The sequence below is a fragment of the Jaculus jaculus genome, chromosome 20 (genome assembly GCF_020740685.1).
Source record: "Jaculus jaculus isolate mJacJac1 chromosome 20, mJacJac1.mat.Y.cur, whole genome shotgun sequence".
Lineage (NCBI taxonomy): Eukaryota > Metazoa > Chordata > Mammalia > Rodentia > Dipodidae > Jaculus > Jaculus jaculus.
Genome location: NC_059121.1, coordinates 12,498,896 through 12,520,916, shown reverse-complemented (window position 1 = coordinate 12,520,916; position 22,021 = coordinate 12,498,896). Strand labels below are relative to the sequence as shown.

Genomic DNA, 22,021 nt, shown 5'->3' with positions numbered 1-22,021 from the left:
TACATAGCAGAAAATACTGGGAACCAAACCAACTTAGTAAAAAAGAAAAAAAAAAAAAAGCCTATGTCTGTGGCATAGAAGCACAGAGTTGTTTGACTGGAGTTACTTTATTAGACTGTCATTTTATTTGTGCTTTTGTAAGGAAGTACCAATTCTTATGCATTGTACTTCTCCATGCAAAACTATAGGGTAAAGACCAAAGGAATAGAGAAGTCAACAGCTATAGAGTATGGCTTAAAAGGTAAAAATAATTACAAGGATGTTTGTTCTATACAATTAATCATAATATTAGTTACGTCACTTCTATGTAGGAAATTATGGATTTGAAACAATAGTTGCTAATCCACCTTTTATAAGACAGTCAAGAAACATTCTTTAACACTGTTTAAAATAATGAGATCTGGGCTGGAGGGATTGCTTAGTGGTTAAGGCACTTGCCTGCAAAGCCTGAGGATCCAGGTTTAAATCTCTAGATCCCACATAAGCCAGATACACATGATGGCACATGCATCTGGAGTTCATTTGCAATGGCTAGAGGCCCTGATGTGCCCATTCACTCTCCTTCTCTCTCTCTCTCTCTAATAAATGCATAAGTAAAATAACAAGATCTTAAGAAGAGCAATTATCCCACTGGGAGAGGAGGTTAAGAAGGCGGAATCAATCATTACATGCTCTAAGTAGTATCTTTACCTCTTCTCTGGGGCATAATCCTCCACAATTGATTTGATTAAAATAGTCACACACTGTCATTAAAGATTAGTCTAAATCCTATATCTTATATTACATAAGATCAGGTCTTCATCAAGCAGATGGGGAAACATTCAGGAATCATATAAATTGCTTATTAATCTGTAATTCAATAAAATTTAAATATTATTTAAATAAAAGGTTTAATTAAAATCCTATCAAATACTGAGTCATCAGGGTAAGTAAAAGTACAAATTAAATTAAATTAAAACTACATTGAGATCTCATCCTGTGATGGTCAGAGAGGTTAACACTGTATTCATCATATATTATATCTTGCTCAGTATATGTCTAGAGACAAAATGAATGACAGGGTACCTGTTGATTAAATATGAATCAAAAATAGAATTTAAGAAGCATCATATGAGTATCTCTCCCTCAAAAGTGAATAATGTAATAAGAACACAATCAAAAGGGAAATGAAGCCGGGCTTGGTGGTGCTCCCAGCACTCGGGAGGCAGAGGTAGGAGGATTGCCATGAGTTCAAGGCCACCCTGATTCCATAGTGAATTCCAGGTCAGCCTGGACTAGAGTGAGACCCTACCAAAAAAAAAAAAAAGGGGGGAAATGAAGAGAGTTTGGGTAAAAATTAGTAGCATGATCAATCAAAGTGGTTGCTGTTTAGACTAAAGTAGATTGTACAACAATGGTTATTCACTAAGCTAAGCTTCTATACCTAAGACAAAGTAAACTATTGACACTTATGCTTTTTTTCTCAAATATTTAATATATACTTTAATTTTTTGCAAATATTATTTTCCTTTTAAGATATATTTAACAAAGCAAAATTTCCTTATATATGGTAATCACATGATTAAAGGACAGTATTTGTTAGCTATTTCCATTCTTAAAGAAACAGATCATTGCTGATATTTTGTTTCATTTCATCCTAGACTCTAAGACCAATTACACTTGTGGAAGTAATATAATGCATCTGCACCACAAGGAAATAGCATACTATTGATTTTGACATTGAATTCATATTGGGTTTCAATGGAAGACTGCAAGACTGACGAGTAAACAAAGCTTAGTGATCATAGAGTAGATAGTATTATACTCCATAGACTCTTCTTAAAGCCATAACATATTTTCGACGGAGCTACAGAGACAAATTATTTGCTTCACAAGCACAAGGGCTTCAGTTTGACCTCCAGCACCCATATAAAAGCTAGGCAGGCATAGTGGTCTGCCTACAATAGCAGCTCTCAGGAGTCTGAGGCTCATACTTACTGAAAGCACTTCCAAGTTGAAGGTTAAGTTCCCAAAGCCAATGGAATCTCTATACTATAATACCATTCATTCTATAGTTGATACATATTTCTTTTCATCAAATGATAAAGATGCCAAGGATTGTTGGAAACAAACTACTAGACATATACTAAGATGGTAGGGTGGTAAGTATGTGTGGGTATGTGTAACAAAGATAAGGAAGGTCACTGACCTCTTTTGCAATTATATCTTCACTGAAATTACCAGTTAGGATGATGGTGTCTAACTATTGATTCATCTCATTGTTTTTACAGGACAAAGAAAGGGAGATATTATCAAGTTTTGGGCAGGAGACAGCAGACTGTCCCACTGCAATTATTTGAGAAATTACCACCATTGAGATTGGGCCAGCTGTTCTGTATTGAAATATTGAATGATGACTCTTTTGAAAGTAGGGGGAAAGAATCTGTAGTTTTCCTGTTCTTCAAAGTTGGCTTTATTAGCCCTGATTCAAAAATGTGGTTGCCTACCTGGTACTGGGAAGTAAACAAATATAGGAAAGAAAGGGCCACTGAAAAGAAAGGCCATTTGCAACAGTTATTTAGAGATGGTCCCTAGGTGGATGTGGAATAGGGTCATAGCCCCTGAGTAGAGGCTGTGGGAACCATGGTATGGAACCACATATTGCAGTGAAGACCCCAAGACTTTGAAGATGCCAGGACTGTGGGATAGTTGACAAGGAAAGCTACTGGCTCTGGATGTTTTCCTCAGTCTGTGAACAGCCCAGCTGGAGAGGTGGAACTGGAATCCCAGAGAGTTCACTGTGGGTCTCAGATAGACATGGAACTGCAGGATTTGAATTTTTTTTTTAACCTGCTTGTTTTAGATCTTGCATTGGTTCAATCTTCCCTTGCTATGCCCAATGTCTTTGGCAGTAGGAGTCTATGCCACTTTGCACTCTATGCCATTATGTCTAACTTGTGTTTTAACTTTACAGGCTTACAATATCTTGAGACCTTGGACTTTGGACTTTTGAACAGTGTTAGGATTGGTAAAAATTATGGAGACTTCTAAAGTTGGACTGAATGCATTTTTACATCTTGAAATGGCCATGAATCTATTGAGGGGGCAGGGGCAGAATGTGGCAGTCTTGAATTGTATGCCTCCCATAAACTTACATGTTTTGAATGTTCAGTCTCCAGCTGATGGTAATGTGGGAGGTGGAGTCTTTTTGGAGATAGGCTATTGGAGGTGGGCTTTGGGGTGTTATACCCAGCATTTCTTTGCCAGAGCTCAGTTCACTTTCTTGCTGTTATTTTTCTAACAGCTTTGGCAGAGGTAATATCAGCCTTTACTTGTGCCATGCTTGTCCTGTAACCATGAAATTTCCACTCAAGACCCTAGCCTAAAATAAACCCTTTCTTCATATCAGCTGCTTTGTGTTGGGTGCATTGTCCTAGCAATGAGAAGATAATTACAACACCTATAGGTAACAGGAATTACAGCTACTTCTGATCAGAAGCCCTGTACATTCTCCATTTAATAAAATGCCCTTCAAGTAGAAGAGAGCACCAGACAAATGTAGACCTAGAGTATTAATTATCAGAAGACATGCACTGCAAGAAATATTTTTAAAAGTTCTTCAAGGAATAAGTATATGGTCAGAAACTCTAGTCTATTCTACACTTTAACTAAGGAATAATAAAACTAAAATAACATTTTTTCTAATTTTAATTTATATAAAAGATAGTTAAAGCACTAGTTATAACAATGTATTACTGATTATTTTAAGTTGATAAATCAAATGAAGGCCAGCAATGCCATAATGACAGAAATGAAAACTAGAAATAGGTTGTTATAAGGTGCTGACTTTACTCTTGAAACAGTATAGTGTTACTTGATGGCACATATAGATTAGTTATGTGTACATATTATTAAATACACTTATGCATAGTATTTTAAAGATTTTTTTTTCAAGGAGAGAGCAGGAGAGGAGAGAATGGGCACATCAGGGCCTCCTGCCACTGCAAACAAACTCCAGATGCACGTGCCACTTTGTGTATAAGGCTTTACATGGGTACTGGGGAATCTATCTCAGGTTGTTAGGCTTTGTAAGCAAGTGCCTTAACCACTAAGCAATCTCTCCAGCCCCTATGCATAATATTTTATATGCAAATTCAAAATGACTAAATATATATATATGTGTGTGTGTGTGTGTGTGTGTGTGTGTGTGTGTGTATGCGTGTGTGTGTGTATTTGGCTATGTCAATAAATTTAAATGCACATACACCAATTAAAAACAGATGTTGTCAAACTGGGGAAAAATATAACAGCCAAATATATGTTGAATACAAACCTCACTGCACTATACCTTGCGCAGCAAGGTTAAATTTAAGAATGGGGAAAGATAGGGCTGAATAGATGGATTAGTTGTTAAAGATCTTGCCCTGCAAAGCCTAAGGACCCAGGTTCAATTCCCCAGTACCCATGTAAGGCAGACGGACAAAGTGGCACATGCATCTGAAGTTCATTTGCAATAGCTAAAGGACCTGGTGTGACTTTTCCCTCTTCCTCTCTCTTTTTTTCATGAATGAATGAAGAAATAAATAAATATTTTAAAGAATGAGGACAGATATATCATGGTAACACTAATCCAAAGAAAGTGGGGTACTTTAGTTTGGATCTTGAAGGTTTCTTAAAAGGCTCGTGATTTAAAGCCTTGGTCCCAGGGTGGTGCCTCCAGAACGTGACAAAACCTCTGAGAGACAAGATGTGTGAGAGAGCATTACTTCATGGGGTGCATGCCCTTGAAGGAGAAAGTGGGATCTAGGACACTTCCTCTTTGTGCTCCTGCACCCTGGCCATAAGGTGAGTATTTTGTTGTGCCATCTCTCTCATCAATGTACTGCCACAGACACAAAGCAAAGGACCACTCAAACTATGAGCCCAGATGAATCTTTTCTCTTAACAAGTTGATTATTTCAGGTATTTTGTTATAGTGACAGTTAACACACTAGGAAAGCTATAGTCAGACAAAACACATTTCAGGAAAAGGAAAATTCTCAAAAACAGTACTTCATAAAGATGTGGTCAATTCTCCATAAGAAAAATATATACATAAAAACAAAGGACCAAATATGAATAAATCTGATAGAATTTCAAGAAGAAACACACAAACACACATTTATAATTGAAACTTTTTACACCCTTTGTTTTCCAATAATGGACATATCCATAATAACTAAAACGTAAACAGGGACAAGAAGACCACTAAAAGTAATCCACATGAGACACTGGTGAGATGGCTTAGTGGTTAAAGCGCTTGCCTGAAAAACCAAAGGACCTTGGTTTGATTCCCCAGGACCCACATAAGCCAGATGCACAAGGTGGCACATGCATCTGGAGTTCATTTGCAATGGCTGGAAGCCCTGGCATGCCCATTTTTTCTCTCTCTCTCTTTCTACCTCTTTCCCTCTCTCAAATAAATAATAAAATAAAATAATAAAAATAGCTAAATATTTTTAAATAATCCAAATGACATTTATAGAATACTTCAGCCAAAAATTACCATATGCACATTCTAAAACAAGCATGTTTAAAAAATGTTGAATTTATTAAAATAATGGAGCCAAGACAAATGAAAAAAATAAATCAAGGCCAAGGAGATCTGGCATATTATTGACCAAAGCCCAGTTATATGAAAAAGAACATTTCATAAAAAAAAAATAAAAAAAAGAACATTTCATGGATGTGATGATACAATTAAAAGACAGAAATTATAAAACTATATTAAAACATTAAAATGTAGTACACTTTAAATATAAAGCCATAGCAAATTCAAAGCAAGAGGAGAGAAAAATCATATGCCACATAATAACATGGTGAGAACTGTAGCTGCTAAATTAACAAAGCTAGTGTATTTCAAAATAAGAATTACTAGTAAGGATAAAAAAGGATGATTTCTTTTATCACTTGTTTTGTTTTTAATATTTTATTTTCATTTATTTATTTGAGAGAGAGCATGTACTCCAGGGCCTCTAGCCACTGCAAGCTCCAGACTTATGTGCCACCATGTGCACCTGGCTTATTTAGGTTCTGGGGAGTTGAATCTGGTTCCTTTGGCTTCGCAGGCAAGCACCTTAACCACTAAGCCAACTCTCCAGCACCGGTTTTTGTTTTTATAATGATAATGATACAATGTAAATCTATCATGAAGATTAGAATCTTAAAAATGTGAGCACACTCAATTAGAAAACTTCCAAAATACACAAAGTACAAATGGACAAAGCTACAAGGAAAAACACTGAAATATATGTGAATTGGCAATTCCAACACTCTCCTCTCAAATCACCATGGACAGAGACTAACTATAAAGAACATAGAACCCTGAAGTAGCATTAGTATATGTTGAATGAATTTATTGACAATTATAAAACATCATATCCAACAATCACAACATAGAAAACATATCTTTTCAAAGACATAGGATGTACTCACCAACATACAACATATGTAGTATGTACATAAGGCAAGTTTCAATAGTAGAAAGATTAGTTGATCACAATCCAAGAAGAAATCATGGAATTTTTAACTGAATGGAAATACAGACGTAAGATGCTGAGATGATAAAGATAATACTAAAGATGAACTTGTAAAGGAATTTGTAAAATAAAAGACATCCAAAGTCAACAACTTAAATTTCTTCTTTAAATGAATACAAATTAGACCCAAGTGAAAAAAGCAAGGAAGCAAATAACAAGTAGACCGGAGGAATAGAAAATGAGCAAATAATGGAGAAAACCAAACTAACTAAAAGATGTTTCTTTAAAGGAAAACAGTAAAATTAACATATAGCTTGATTGATCAAAAAGGAAGAAAATAGCCAGGCATGGTGATGCATGCCTTTAATCCCAGCACTTGGGAGGCAGAGGTAGGAGGATCACCATGAGTTCAAAGCCACCCTGAGACTTCATAGTGAATTCCAGGTTGGCCTGAACTAGAGTGAGACCCTACCTCGAAAAACCAAAATAAAAAAAAAAAAGAAGAAGAAAATAGTGGGGTGTGGTGGTGCACACCTTTAATCCCAGCACTTGGGAGGCAGAGGTAGGAGGATCACCATGAGTTTGAGGCCACCCTGAGACTACAGAGTGAATTCCAGGTCAGCCTGGAGTGAGACCCTATCTCAAAAAAAAAAAAAAAAAAAAAAAAGGAAGAAAATACAAATTACAAATATCAAGAATAAATGAAGAAAAAAACAAATGAGGTACCAAAATAATCTTACTGACATCAAAAGGGTAAAGTTTAGGGCTAGAGAGATGGCCTAGCCATTAAGGTGCTTGCCTGCAAAGCCTAAGGACCCATGTTCAGTTCCCTAGTACACATGTAAGCCAGATTCACATGGTGGCACATGCATCTGCAGTTCATTTTCAGTGGCTTGTGGCTCTAGTGTGCTCATTCTTTCTCTGTCTCTCTCAAATAAATAAATAAATAAAATATTTAAAAGATAAAGTACAGAGTATGAATGACTTTATGCTGTCAATTTCAGCTAGAATAATTTTTAACAATATAATTACTGAAAAGATTCCAAAGATTTAAAACTGTTAGCTAATATTATAATAATGATGGTAAATTTTAATAAGGAAACTCCAGGGTTAGATGACCTTTGTTATTTTCCATCAAACATTTAAAGAACAAGTGTCATTGATCTTCATGTTACTGCTTTATCCAGAAAACAGAACCTTTCCTAACTCATTCTGTAACATCAGCTGTATTCTGATATCAACATTAAATAAAACCAGTGTAAGAAAAGAAAAACCAACTATTTTTAGTAAATTGTGCTGATATAACTGGATAATCATTTGAAATAAAATAAACCCCAGTTCATTCCTCATACCACACACTAAAAATTTACTCAAATTGCAACATAGGTCCAAATACAGAACTACAAAACTTCTAGAAAAGATGCAAGAGAATATCTTACAGTCTTGAAGTGGCAAAGATTTCTTAGACAGGAAACAAAAAGTACAAACCATAAAAAACTGAGATTAGATTTCACTGAAATTTTAAGATTCTACTGCTTTTTAAGATACCAAAAATGGACAGCAAGCTGCAGAACAAGAGAAAGCATGCATATAAATATATATATGTATAATGATTTTTATCCAAGATTAAACTAAACAAGAAAATGCATTTAAAAATAATGGGAAAGATTTGAAGATAGTTTAAAGAAGATGCATGAATAACAATAGTGTATGAAAACTTGTTCACCATCACTGATATCATTATCAGAAAATAATTACCAACATAAACTGGTGTCACTAAAACATACATTTGTAGCTAAAATTTTAAGAAGACAAAATGATAAGTCAGTTCTCTCTTTCTTTTTCTTTCCCTCTTTCTCTGTCAAATAAATAAATAAAAATAAATTTTAAAAAAGGAGCTGGAGGGATGGCTTAGTGGTTGAAGTGTTAGCCTGCAAAGCCAAAGGACCCAGGATCGATTCCCCAGGACCCACGTTAGCCAGATGCACAAGGGGCGCATATGTCTGGAGCTTGTTTGCAATGCCTGGAGTCCCTGGCATGCCCATTCTCCCCCCCCCCCTCTCCCTTTTTCACTGTCAAATAAATAAATAAATAAATAAATAAATAAATAAATAAATAAATAAATAAAGATTTTTTAAAGATAATGTTAGGATATAAAGAACAGTCATAGATTGCTGATGGGGATGTCAAATGGCATAGTCACTATAAAAAGTGGTTGGGGGCTGGAAAGATGGCTTAGCAGTTAAGCACTTGCCTGTGAAGCCTAAGGACCCTGGGTCGAGGCTTGATTCCCCAGGACCCACATTAGCCAGATGCACAAGGGGGCACATGCGTCTGGAGTTCGTTTGCAGTGGCTGGAGGCCCTGGTGTGCCCACTCTGTCTCTCTCTATCTGCCTCTTTCTCTTTCTGTCTGTCACTCTCAAATAAATAAATAGATGAGCCGGGCATGGTGGCATATGCCTTTAATCCCAGCACTCGGGAGGCCGAGGTGGGAGGATCGCCGTGAGTTCAAGGCCACCCTGAGTCTACATAGTGAGTTCCAGGTCAGCCTGGACTACAGTGAGACCCTACCTTGAAAAACCAAAAAATAAAAATAAAAATAAAAATAATAAATAGATGAACAAAAAAAATTTAAGTGGTTGGTGTTCATCATAAATTTAAACTAATTTATCATGCCACTAGCAGTATCACCTAGAAGAAATGAAAATATGTGTACATATTTTGTACATTGATGCCATAGCAATTCTATTCCTAACATGTATACATACAAATGCTTGTATACTGATGCCACAACAATTCTATTCTTTTTTTCTTCTTTATTAGTTAAGTACATACTCTGTGTGTAAACAGCCATGTTGGTACCATTGTTCACCTCCAACAGAAAGGACCCTCCTCATTGGAGACTGTGGGTCATGCACTGTGGGGATAGCCATACCTTATGGGGAAGGGGCAATGTCTCTGCATAATGTCCCAACTTGGGGCTCTAACAATCTTTCTTCCCCCTCTTCTGTGAATTTTCCTGAGTCATCTTGGGTTCCTTTTAGGTCTACTTCAGTGATGAGGTCTTGGGAGCCTCTATGTCTCTGGATCTTTGGCTTGATAGGAGTTGAGTGTTCTCTGTGTCTATCTCCTTCACCCTTGTGCTGGTTCTATTCTTAACAATCTCAAACTAGAAACAACCTAACACGAGATATATGTTACTTAATACTATCCAGAAAATAAATGAATTACTTATACACACAGCATTGATGAAAGACACATTATGTTGAGTGCAAAGAATGCCCATTGTAGGAGGGGTGGGATGGCTTAGCAGTTAAGGCATATGCCTGCAAACCAAAGGACTGAGGTTCAATTCCCCAGGACCTGCATTAGCCAGATGCACAAGGGGGCGCGTCATCTGGAGTTCATTTGTAGTAACTGGGGCCAAGGCACACCCATTCTCTCTCCTTCTCTCTCTCTGTCTTTCTCTGTCAAATAAATAAAATTTTAAAAATGAATGCCCATTGTATAAGGTGAGTTAAACTAGAGAAAAGAGAAGTCTAATCAATTGTGATAGAAAGTAGAGCCATGGATATTAAGGGATAAGCAGCAGAGAAGGGATTAAACTTAAAGAGGAAAGCATACTTTATTTCAGGTAATGGAAATGTTAATATCTTGATTATAATTTTGATTGCACAGTTATATACATTTGTCAAGATCACTGGGATCAAATGGGTACATTGTGAATGCATGTAAACTATTCTTCAGTAATGTTATGTTTTCACAGAATATAAAACTTTTATAGAAAATTGAATATTTCCTAAGTCATATTATTAGACTAACAGTATTCTGATATCAAAACTGTCTAAAGGCATTAAAGTTACAACCAACTTTGTGTGTTTCTTAGCCTTCTATTATGAAAGCATATGATTACAAAATGGTTAAGCATTAAAGAAGCTTAGGGATTTCAGCAGAAAGGAAATGTGAATAAAAGATATTAGTGGTAAGATTCCAAGCACAAGGAAACTTGCTTTACAATTTCCCTAAATAAAATAATAATAATAAAAGATATTAGTATTAAGATTCCCAACACATGGAAACCTGCTTTACAATTTCCCTAAATAAAATAATAATAATAATAAAATAAAAGATATTAGTGGTAAGATTCCTAACACAAGGAAACCTGCTTTACAATTTCCCTAAATAAAATGATAATAATAAAATAAAAGATATTAGTGGTAAGATTCCCATAATAGGGAAACCTGCTTTACAATTTCCCTATTATCAGATATATCCTTTTACGATTATTCTTCTCCTAACCAATCTCTTATAGAAAGTATAGTCCTATTTTTATACAAAATTCTTATAATCATTTCAGAAAATCAGACCAACATTTTCCTACGTCTTTCAAACCTTTTAGTACTTTAAAATATCCTCTTGAAATAAAAGTTCATTCCTTCACAATAATTTGAGTTAAGTTATACCCCAAAATTATGATCTTGGGGCTTATTCTCTTTGTTTGGAAAAAAAATCAAACATATGAACCAATAAAGAGAATAGTATAATGAATTGCCAATATATTTATAAAGATTATAAAATTCAAGATGCTGCTATTCTTGCTTTACCTTTTTCCTTTCTTTTAAAAGTAAATCTTAAACATCAATTAAGTTCTACCATATTTTAATAAGTATACCTAAAAATGAATATTTAATACTTCTTTTAATGCTATTTTTATATCATTGGATACATGAAGTAGTAGTTTTCTTTAATATACTACATGACTGATTTCTTGCTACTCCTCTTTGGTATAATTTGCTTTTCAGCTTCTAAAGCTGGTTGCAACCACACAATCAATTCCACAATCTTTTAAACAACATTCCTTCTTTTAAGGTTTCATTAAGTGCCTTTGGCTCATAACTTACATTAAATTAAAGCTTGTCATATAATTTAAATGTAGCATAAGCACAAATCAATCTATTTAATAAAGAGAATAATTTCTAATTTTCCACAAAGTGATAGAAAGAAATAAAATTGGTCCCTAAGGCCCAGCCAAATGGGAAAAACAAGAGCCCCTACCTATTTAAAATGGATAATATCTACCTACTAAAGAACCTGTGAGGTGTAAATGATATTCTAAACAAAACTGCAAAGTGAAAGAACACTCATTCTTGTGATTCAGTAGGGACTGTTATTTGTTCATGGTCAAATACTGTCCACATTCATCATCCCATCACTTAGCATCCATTCCATCAAATGATAAACTCTAAAACCTCAGTCTGCTTCGTTTGGAAAATATATTTGCTTCCCATGGCTGCTGTCATGCTTTAGGAAGATCTGTCACCAAGGTTTCCATTTGTAGGTTTTGCTTTGCTGCAATGATAGGCATCAAACCATGTGCACAGGGCCTTGTACAGGCTGGACCAGCAGTGAGCTACCTTCCCTGCCCCAATTCTGCATTTTAATGCATGAGTTGACCTCTGAGTTACTGAAGGGTGACCACTAAGATCTTACGAACAAGAAAAGATCTTGAAGAAACCCGTTGTGACATGTGGCAAAGAGGACAGTTTACAGACATCCTGCCTTACTTCCTAGAAGGAGGGAAGGAGAAAGCAGAGCAGTGGTCAGCTAGCTATGGGTGAGCAGGCTTCTTTCCTTACCTTGAAAAATAACATACTAGAATGAAATATTCTTCTGCCTCTCCATCTAACACTCACACTTTCAAACATGACTTACTGTGAGAGAAGGTTATTTTAAGGTACAAAATGAGAGGTAATCTACTTCCTCACCACTATTTCCCATTAAGCATCAACTATCTTAGGGAGAATTCAAAGAATTTATACATGGGGCAAACATACAAGCAAAATCTAGGATGCTGCAGGGATGACCCAGTTAAAAATCTTAATAAATGTTATATAGAGAGATAAACCCTCAACTCAGCTATACAAATACATAAAGAAAGAATGAGAACTTAAAATGTATGAGCCAACATTGACTACCTTGGGACCATGTGAGATAATGGTACTGGCATGGGCACATTATTCTCCCACTGTGTGGGATCTGTCTGAACACTTAGATATAATTGAATGTAGCAGAAGCTATTAAATTTGGTATGGTTGCGTAAGATTATGACAGTCATTAATGAGCCAGATATTTGAATGAGTTGAGGGTCTTTCCTTTTGTTCCCTGGTGTTCATTGCAATGGAAACTATAATGCCAACACTTTTAAGGCCTCATTAAAAGTGGAATAGCGACTTTCTCTATGTCTGAATCAAGCCAGGTTGAAACTTTCTGGTTACTTGAATTAATACCTAGCTTAACTCCAATTGGAGTTTTTTAAAAAGCCTTAAAGTCAGATAACCAACTGAGCCAACTTTATTATGGAGCTAAACAATAGGTTTTTCTCAAGAGTTACCTGTGGAGCATAGTCATTTTCCATCCTTTTCACCATCAAGAGAAAGTAAATTGCAAAATTTAAATCATATAAATGTCAGGAGTTCTCACAAACTGTTGTTTTAATAAAAAGTACTTGACAATCCTTTAAAGTTTTTTCTTTTTATTTTCTTGATAGCAGATAAAACTAACCATTCACTAAATACTAGTATTTTCTGTTTTAAAGGAAAAAAGCCTTCCTATTCAAAAACTAAACTTGTTAGAAAACTGGGGGCTCTTTGGAATAGATTTTACCTGTATAAGAGCATTAGAAAGAATATGAATAAATACCAGCTAATGAAGGTTGTGCTCATTAAGAACACAAATGTCTATAATGTTGAAAATATTCAAACTTTCCTCCTACACGAATGGACTTTTACAGTGCATTTTTCTGTGGTTTGAAATTTAAAAAAAAAAATGATTCTATTGCCACTTGGGGATGGGGAAGATGGGGTTTTCCATTGGCACAAATTTATTTGAAATAAATATTAAATACTTCTGGTGTTTCTAGGAAGAAATGAAGATGACCTATCACTGTACTTTCAATAGTATTTTCAATGATATGGTGTATAGACCTGAAAATGCTAGTTATGTAGCAATGGCTACATAACCTTTATACATGGACAAGGTATGCTCACAGCTACATGAAGAGTAAAAACCAAAAGTGTATTTTATGGTATTCATGTCAACAAGCACAGTGGCTTACACTTGTTAATCCAGCATTTGGAGGCTGAGGTTAGAGGACTGCCTGAGTTCAATGTCAGCCTGGACTACATAGTTGGGCCTTGTCTCCAAAAATAAAATAAGAATAAACTAAATATAGGTATTGTCCCTTGAGACAAATAAAGATTGTCTAAACAATTAGACTTCTGGCATCTAAAGCTAAACAGATAACAGTGAAAGATGGGAAAATTGGGCATGATTTCAGTCTTCTGGAATTAGTCCTAATAGTGATGCAACCAGTTCTTTTCCTGAATTGTACATGATGATATTTATGCATGGATCTTCACCACTGAAGCCCCTAAATCAAAAATGGCTATTTAATGAGTCCCTAGTTCTTAGGATGATTTATCGCAATACCTCCAGTGATAACATTCTCTATTGAAATCAGTCTGTAAAACATAGCCGAGCACAGGCTTTCCACACAGTAGTTAGAAGTGGCTCAGAGTAGTGTTCTAAAATTTATTTTGATTTTCTTAAATTCACTCACTTGTGACCAATCTCATGTGCAATGGTAAAAGCTGAACCCAGGCCAATGTCTTCATTAATGCTGCAGCTCCTCTCAGGCTCACACATTCCAGCCACAGAGGCTAAGCCTGAATAAACAGAAAGAGACACAAAGGGTCAAGCCAAGGTGTTCAGTCTTTAAAAGCCTGTACTTATAAATGCCTGGATTCTTTTTAATAACCTCCATGCACAGAAGGAGCAGTTGGCAAAAGGTTAACTTTCTAGTCATTTGCAAAATCACTGGGGGGAATTTCACTTTGCCGGCTAGACATTAATATTTTTTGAACTGCAGTCAGTGCTGGAAAATGTCTAGACTAGGGGTTAGATTTATAAATTTTACTTCTGGTAACTTGGGACCACCTAGTAACTTGAGCCAGAAGAGGGAATTCAAGAAAGCATTTCTATTTTAACATTCTTCAGACTGCAGAAAGCAAAATATATCCACATTATTTTTCTAAAGAGATCTGTTTAAGTTTAGTGGGTTCATAAAAATATACAAGCAACTTTTAGTTAACAAAAAAGGGGAATCCCAAATGGTTTTATAAAATGACATTTTTATAAAAACAAAATGAATAATTCAAAAGAGAACTGTGAAAGATGGGAGATTCTTGTACATTTTTAATCTTCTTAAACTAGATGTGATAGTGACTTAATATTTCTTCTATTTTTTTAATGGGAGGAAACTCATTCATACATTAATAGAGTTTTCTTCTCTCCCATCTCTCATCAATACTTTAGAGTTTTACTAATAAAGCAAAAACTATAGTGTTAAGTTGCTGATTTCTTGTGAAGTGTTATGTTACTCAAGGTACCCCCTCGGGAATGTTAGTAGGTAAAACCTAATAATATTTATGTCTAAATGAACACCACACTCTGTGAATGAGTATAGAACTTTAAATCAATACTTAGGAAAGAATTATTTGTGTAAAATAAAAAAAGTAATCTGTCATAAGGAAGCAGATGCCAAATTATACATATAGAGAAGAAAAACTATTTAAAAGAAGCTAAAGGAAAAATATTTTACATCAGTGATTCCACAGTTCTGTCACTCAACTATTAAGAATTACCTTACTCCAAAAGTTAGTTTAGTTCAATTGAATGAATACTGATAGAGTGCAGTAAGCAATGTTCTATACTAGGGACAATGCCCTGGTTGCACTAATTGTGAATGACCAACACTACTCAATCCACACTTCTTACTGAGAAGACAGCTCCAAAAGTTGTGTATCTCTGTACTTCCTTATGTAAGTATGGAAATACGTGTACACTGTGAAGGAGTTTATGTTATGCTAGATGTGCTGCTCATTTGCTTTTGGTGTTTCATGAGGAACAGGAAGGAGTAATCTTTGTGTCAGTTGTTATAAATACAAATGACTCTGTGCCGCCCTCCGTTTCATTTGAAGAAATGGGACCTGAAAAAAAAAAGATGTAATAAAAGGGAGTGAGCTGGCGTGGGTGGCACATGCCTTTAATCCCAGCAGAGTCAGAGATAGGAGGATCACTGTGAGTTCAGGGCCAACCCTGGACTACAGAGTGAGTTCTAGGTCAGCCTGGGCTAGAGTGAGATCCTAACTTGAAAAATCAAAAACAAAAAAAAAAGGAGGGGGGGAATGGTTGGGGCAAAATGAATTAAGATTTTTAGCTAATAAAAATATTTAATAAATATTACTAATTTCCACTGAAAACAGACTGAGAGAGCAAGAAAGAGAGTGTCTCAAATTATCACACACTATTTGATTCAGGCTTTCAGATTCAGTGTAGGCCAACGCAAGGAAACAAACAATACAACTGCAAATGCTATTTCTGTTTTGAGCCCATTTGTATCTTTTCCCAAGGTGCTATTTTCAAAATAGAATTACTAGCAATAGTTACAGCTAAATTAACATGTCTTATATTTCCATGGACTAGTGTTCTGGTTCATTGTGGTAGTGCTGTGGTGGGCTGAGATGTGTTATGTCACTAAGTTGTCAAGTCTCAGTGACACCCCAACTATGCATGCTTACTTGATATCTGATATAAAATTGTTAGTTCTGCTAAAAGAACAAGAAGTATGTTTAGAAAATAGCTATTGCTTATTGCAAAATAAAGGTAAATCTTAGCTCATATGAGAATATTATAAACACTAGTATATTTTCATAAACTCCCCCATGCTCCATGACAACTGAAGCCATCAGAGTTCTTAGGCACGATAGTGAATAGAGGTTTCATTATTCTTCAGGTCATTTAGATTTCTTCATTTCATGGCCATAGTTTTCACTCTTAATCCTATTTACCCTTATTACAACTGGCTATGAGTTAATAAGCAAGAGAAAATGTTTTTAAAAATCAATATAAAAATTATCCAAAAAGGTACTGTGAATTCAATTGAAATTAATGTTAAAAAGTAATAACCTGATTGGTTCTGTATTGATAACATATTTTCAAGAAATAAAGGACAACACATCTATGCATTTCATTCAGTTTTCACTATAAGAACAGTGCAAAGAATACCATATAATGACTTATAATTGGAAATTTTGAGCTTGAAAATACATTAACATGTATTCAACAATAAACACAGTAATTGTAGAAATAAACTATCAAAGTTACAATACATTACTTTGGAAAAATAAAGAAGTTGGATAGTAAAATACTTTAAATCTTTGCCTTTAATGACAACAAAAGTACTAGGTAGTGTTATAACTAGTTTCAGAAGAGAAAGTATATCTCAGTGTAAATAATCTACCATCAAAGAGCAGAATGAAAAAAAATACATATATGTTGTACTGACTGTGTATATAGAATATATGAATGTATATATGTACATATATAAATATGTGAATATATGTGTGTGTGTGTTTCCTCAAAATATGTACTAGAGGAATATAAGCTGTAACTTACATGTTTACTTGCTTTAAGGCTTAGTGCTTGTTATATCTATTATGGATTAAGCACTTAGTGAATTCCTACAGATTTTGAATAGCAAATACAGGAATTAAGTAAAAGACTAGACAATTTCTTTCATTAAATAATATCTGTTCATTTTTATAGTTCTTCTTTACTAAGAATTTAAAAGATTCTTTCTTAAATTATTTTAACAATATTCTTGTAGCAAAAATTCAGATATTACTCTTATTTTGTAAATAAGAAAATTTGTGGGGAGCTTATATAAACTGTAATGATAACACCCTGAACCTCTCACAATAGTCTTTGGGTCAGCGTCTCCTCTATTGGTCTTATTAATCTAAAACACATAAAGTACTTTTGACATGAGCTCTCTTAACAAAGAGAAATCTTCCTGCATTTGATATTTTGACTAGCAAACTTTGCTATGGTTAATAGTAGGCAAGGCCTAATTGAAAATTCTTCTCTAGCCCTAGATCTTGAAGAAAAAGAAGTAGAAGCTGGGAAAATCATCCAGAGAAGTTCCAGTGTTAGAAGAGATGCTTCACTGAGGGACACAGTAAGTTGGATGATACTCTTTCTCCTACACTGACTTCAACTGGATCTTCCCAAAATGCTTGGGTTGCACATAAGAATTGATGTCCTAATTATTCCTTCACAGATAAGAAACAATAGATGTCTTAGGGAAAGTAGAGAATTCATCTTCACCTGATTAACTACTGAATATGTAAAAAGTCTCCACAGCACTAAGACATTATCTAGAGCTGGGGAGATTGCTCAGTTAGTAAAGGGCTTGCTGCAAAGCAAGTTCAGATCCCTAGCACTTCTATAATAGCCAGGTGTGGTGATACCTGACAGGAATCCCAGTGGTGGGGAGGCAGAGACAAGAGACTCAATGGAATTCTTGCCAAATTTGTAAGCTCCAGGTTCAGTGAGAGACATTGCCTCAAAAATCAAGGCGGAGAGTGATGGCAAAATATACCCAATGTCAGTCTTTGGTCTGCACATGTACACCTGTCCATTACCACAAACACATGTATACACCACAATATGTACATCACTACATATATATATACACACAGAAGAATTATCATAGAAATACAGATTTCTCCTTAGAATAACAGTAGTTGCTTAGTTATTTGATCTACTGGAAACCTACCACATTCTCCTTTTTATATTTGCATTCAACTTTGAATCAATGTGAAATAATTATTTGCAACAAAATATAATTTTTAAAATCTTAGAGTACATACAAAAAAGTGCTTCTTAAAAGTGCTCCTCTCGCCAGGTGTGGTGGTACATGTGGTAACAGAGGTAGGAGTATTGCCATGAGGTTGAGGCCACCCTGAGACTCTATAGTGCATTCCAGGTCAGCCTGGACCAGAGTGATACCCTACCTTAAAAATTCAAACAAACAAAACAAGTGCTCCTCTCCCTGCTGACCAATGAAGCATCTTTTTGTAGATTGCAGTAGATACTGGAGAGACTCAAAATTCATCCAAGTGTTGAGAGTAAGACACTGTTGAATGCTCAGGACTAATTGAGATCTCTATCACTTCTTCAAAGGCTTGTGGAATATTGTGGAAGAGGGGTGGCAAGAATGTAAGAGCCAGAAAATGAGGAGTGCTTTTGGACAGTATCCTACAGACTTCACTCTACCATCCCATCACTGATCTCACAGCTGCTGTTTGCTGTTGTTACCTCCACAAAACCTGTACAATATTGGACCCATCAACATTTTGACAAGGATGATAGAAGTGAGATAGAAGAGAGAGAGAGGTATTAAAGTGGGAGAGTGACTACTAATTGGAAAGAAGGTTTTTGGTAGAATGAGTGCAGGTTAGGAGGGATAAAAGAAGGGGATATTGTATATATGTAATTGCAATGATTATAATGGGGAGGTAATATGATGGAAAATGGAATTTCAAATGGGAAAGTGTGGGGGTAGGGAGGGAGGGAATTACCATGGGATATATTTTATAATCATGGAAAATGTTAATAAAATTTTTTTAAAAATTAATTAATTAATTAATAAAAAAGAAAGTGCTACGAAGAGATTAATATTGAATTACAATATATTCATGGGTGAAAAGTATCGGTGGCAAATTTTTTAAAAAGCAAATGATATTCATGAAACACAAGATAACCTATATTCTCTCTCCACCTCTGCCATGCTAGGTTTTATTTATTTATTTGTTAATGCACGTGCTTATATACATGTTCGTGTGCAGGTACATTCAACTTTACTGTTTTACAAAATGACTCTTTTGGTATTAAGAATTTTCAATATCTCAGTTCATGTGAAAATGCATTTTTTCCAAAATATTGTACCAAAAGGAGTATTCTTTTCGTTTGTTGTTTTTTAAACAGTATAAGCTACCAGTTGCCTTTTATCCTTTTTAAAAAATTTGTTTACTTTTTGGTGGTGTGTGTGCATGTTCATATGTGTGGCAGTGGGCACAGGGGCTCACATATGGATGTCAGAGGATAATTTCTAGTGTTGGTCCTGACTTCCCACTTTGTTTAGGCAGGGCCTTTCATTCTCATTGTTGCTCACCACTGTTTGTCTACACGGAATTGCAGATGCCTGCCACTGCATTCGGCTTTTATGGGACTCAGGTGTTGCTATTTGTGCAGCAAATACTATGTCCACTAAGCCATCTTCCCAGCCCAAGAAACCTTATTCTGAATGTTTCTCCTTTTAAGAGTCACAAATTTTTTTCCTGCTTTTCTTCATGAGCCTCCGATGTCAAGGCACTGATTGCTTTCATTTGATATAAAAAATTTTGGTATTTTTCAGAAAATAAAAGGTAGAATTATGTGGTAATAAATACTAACTTTGATTTTTAATTATAACTTGATCTTTTAATTTATCTTCTAAGTTGGTTTTACTCATCACTCCCCTTCACAGGTAACAAAAACAAAAACTAATAAAATTTCTGTAATCATTATTATGTGAATAAATACTTCTTTCTCATAAATGACATGTCTGCAAAGACCATGTTTAACAATAGTTATGAGTAATTTCAGAAAGATAAATGATCAAGTTAGTAACAATATTAAAGCATTGGTCAAAAGGGAATCTGAACTATCTTCCCTTTATTTAAAAAAAAAAAAACTTACCCAATGTTCCACAGGGCTTATTTTTGTAAGTGCAGATATCATATCTAGGGAGGAGAAAAAAAAGAGAGATAAAATTTGTACTCCAATCAAATTTGCGTGTCTTTTAGTCTACGAGTAATGTTTGCATTTTCATCACATGTAGCCGATGGGAGGGTGAGCATGGAGTGGCTCTGGGGACAAGGTGGCTGTGCTGAACCTCCTGCCCTGCTGCAAGACGACAGGGTAAGAAAGGAAGGTGAACCTGGACTTTTATTTTATTTTAAAGTTTTGTTCATTTTCATTAATTTATTTGAGAGCGACAGACAGAGCGAGAAAGAGGCAGATAGAGAGAGAGAGAATGGGTGCGCCAGGGCCTCCAGCCACTGCAAAAGAACTCCAGATGTGTGCACCCCCTTTGTGCATCTGGCTAACATGGGTCCTGGGGAATCGAGCCTCAAACTGGGGTCCTTAGGCTTCATAGGCAAGCGCTTAACCGCTAAGCCATCTCTCCAGCCCGAACCTGGACTTTTAAATATTGGATTTCTCATAACTGCTAACACATTGCTCTGAAGCTAAAATAGTGTATAAGCATATCATATAAGCATATCGCTGCTGATTCTGCCTAATGGGTATTTTGTTTTGTTTTAATTCTCAATATCTTTGTATGCTGGCATATTTGCTTATTATAGCCACAGACTATATTTAATGATGCTGAGTAATAAGGGCTATTAAAGATGAAGTAATATAGAAATGGGAATTAAACTATTACATACTTTTCCTAGTTGTATGCTAGATGTTCAGCATGGCAAAAATAAAAAAAATTAAGCAATTTTTACAGACACGAGTGAATTTCTCAGTAGATGCTCTTATTGCAAGTACAAAGTATATAAAATAATGTATATTTGAATAATATTGCGTTTGAAATGCTCTCAGTATTATTTTAAGCATTTTCATAACATCTTTATAATCAAGTCGTTACATTCAAATTTTAGAATTTCTAAAGTAAGAATAAAAAAAATCAAGAATGAGGGCTGGAGAGATGGCATAGCAGTTAAGCGCTTGTCTGTGAAGCCTAAGGACCCTGGTTCAAGGCACCATTCCCCAGTACCCATGTAAGACAGATGCACAAGGGGGCGTGTGCATCTGGAGTTCCTTTGCAGTGACTGGAGGCTCTAATGCACCCATTCTCTCTTTCTCTCTCTCAATCTCTCTCCCTCTTTCTCTCTCTGTTGCTCTCAAATAAATAAATAAAAATTTAAAAAATTAAAAAGTCAAGAATGGTTCTTTTTTATTTTTTTTACTATGTTTTATACCAAAAGCAGAAAGGTTTGCTGGTAGAAAATAACTTTCACCAACTACAAGGATATCCAAGTTGTAAAAGTTCTCTTTCATTCGATAGAAATAATGCTTAGTCAATATTATTAAAGCAGGAGTTAGCAATTAATTGCATTCTTACTCATACCAGGTAACAGACAAAAATATAAGTTAAAGAAACAAAAACAATCAGCCATGCAGCAGTGTTTGACCATATTAATATCCCTGCAGATTCCCTCTGCCTATTCTTCAGTCTGTTCATTTTACATTTGGGGAAAGGGATTTTCTTTTCATCTTGAATGCACTTCTTTCTTGTGCCCATCCACATATTCACCCTCAACCCCCACTTATTCTCATGAAAATGATAAACCATGAGATTGAGGTGTTTGGAATACTTTTGAATGTAAGACATAGTGGGTACTGGTACAATCATAAAACCACCAAAAGACTTAAATATCCTGGTGCGATCGTGTGTCAGCCTATTACCTTACATAGACACAACTCATTCCAATAATCTTCAAAGAACTGTAAACAAAGGCATTCCGTGGGTAATGCAGATATACACGTTTGAGTGAAATTTATTACTAAA

At 35.2% G+C, this 22,021-nt stretch overlaps 1 protein-coding gene across 4 annotated transcripts in view; it reads right to left on the bottom strand.

The window, feature by feature from the left end:
- The window catches only part of Adamts6 (ADAM metallopeptidase with thrombospondin type 1 motif 6), a 278,164-nt gene that overhangs the window by 137,252 nt on the left and 118,891 nt on the right, over positions 1 to 22,021 (bottom strand). For all 4 annotated transcript variants that reach the window (XM_045138994.1, XM_045138995.1, XM_045138996.1 and 1 more), the window contains 2 exons: positions 20,140 to 20,183; positions 14,117 to 14,222 (listed from right to left, as the gene is read on the bottom strand). In XM_045138994.1, the coding sequence (XP_044994929.1) occupies positions 14,117 to 14,222; positions 20,140 to 20,183 (150 nt within the window). The remainder of the gene's footprint in view (positions 1 to 14,116; positions 14,223 to 20,139; positions 20,184 to 22,021) is intronic.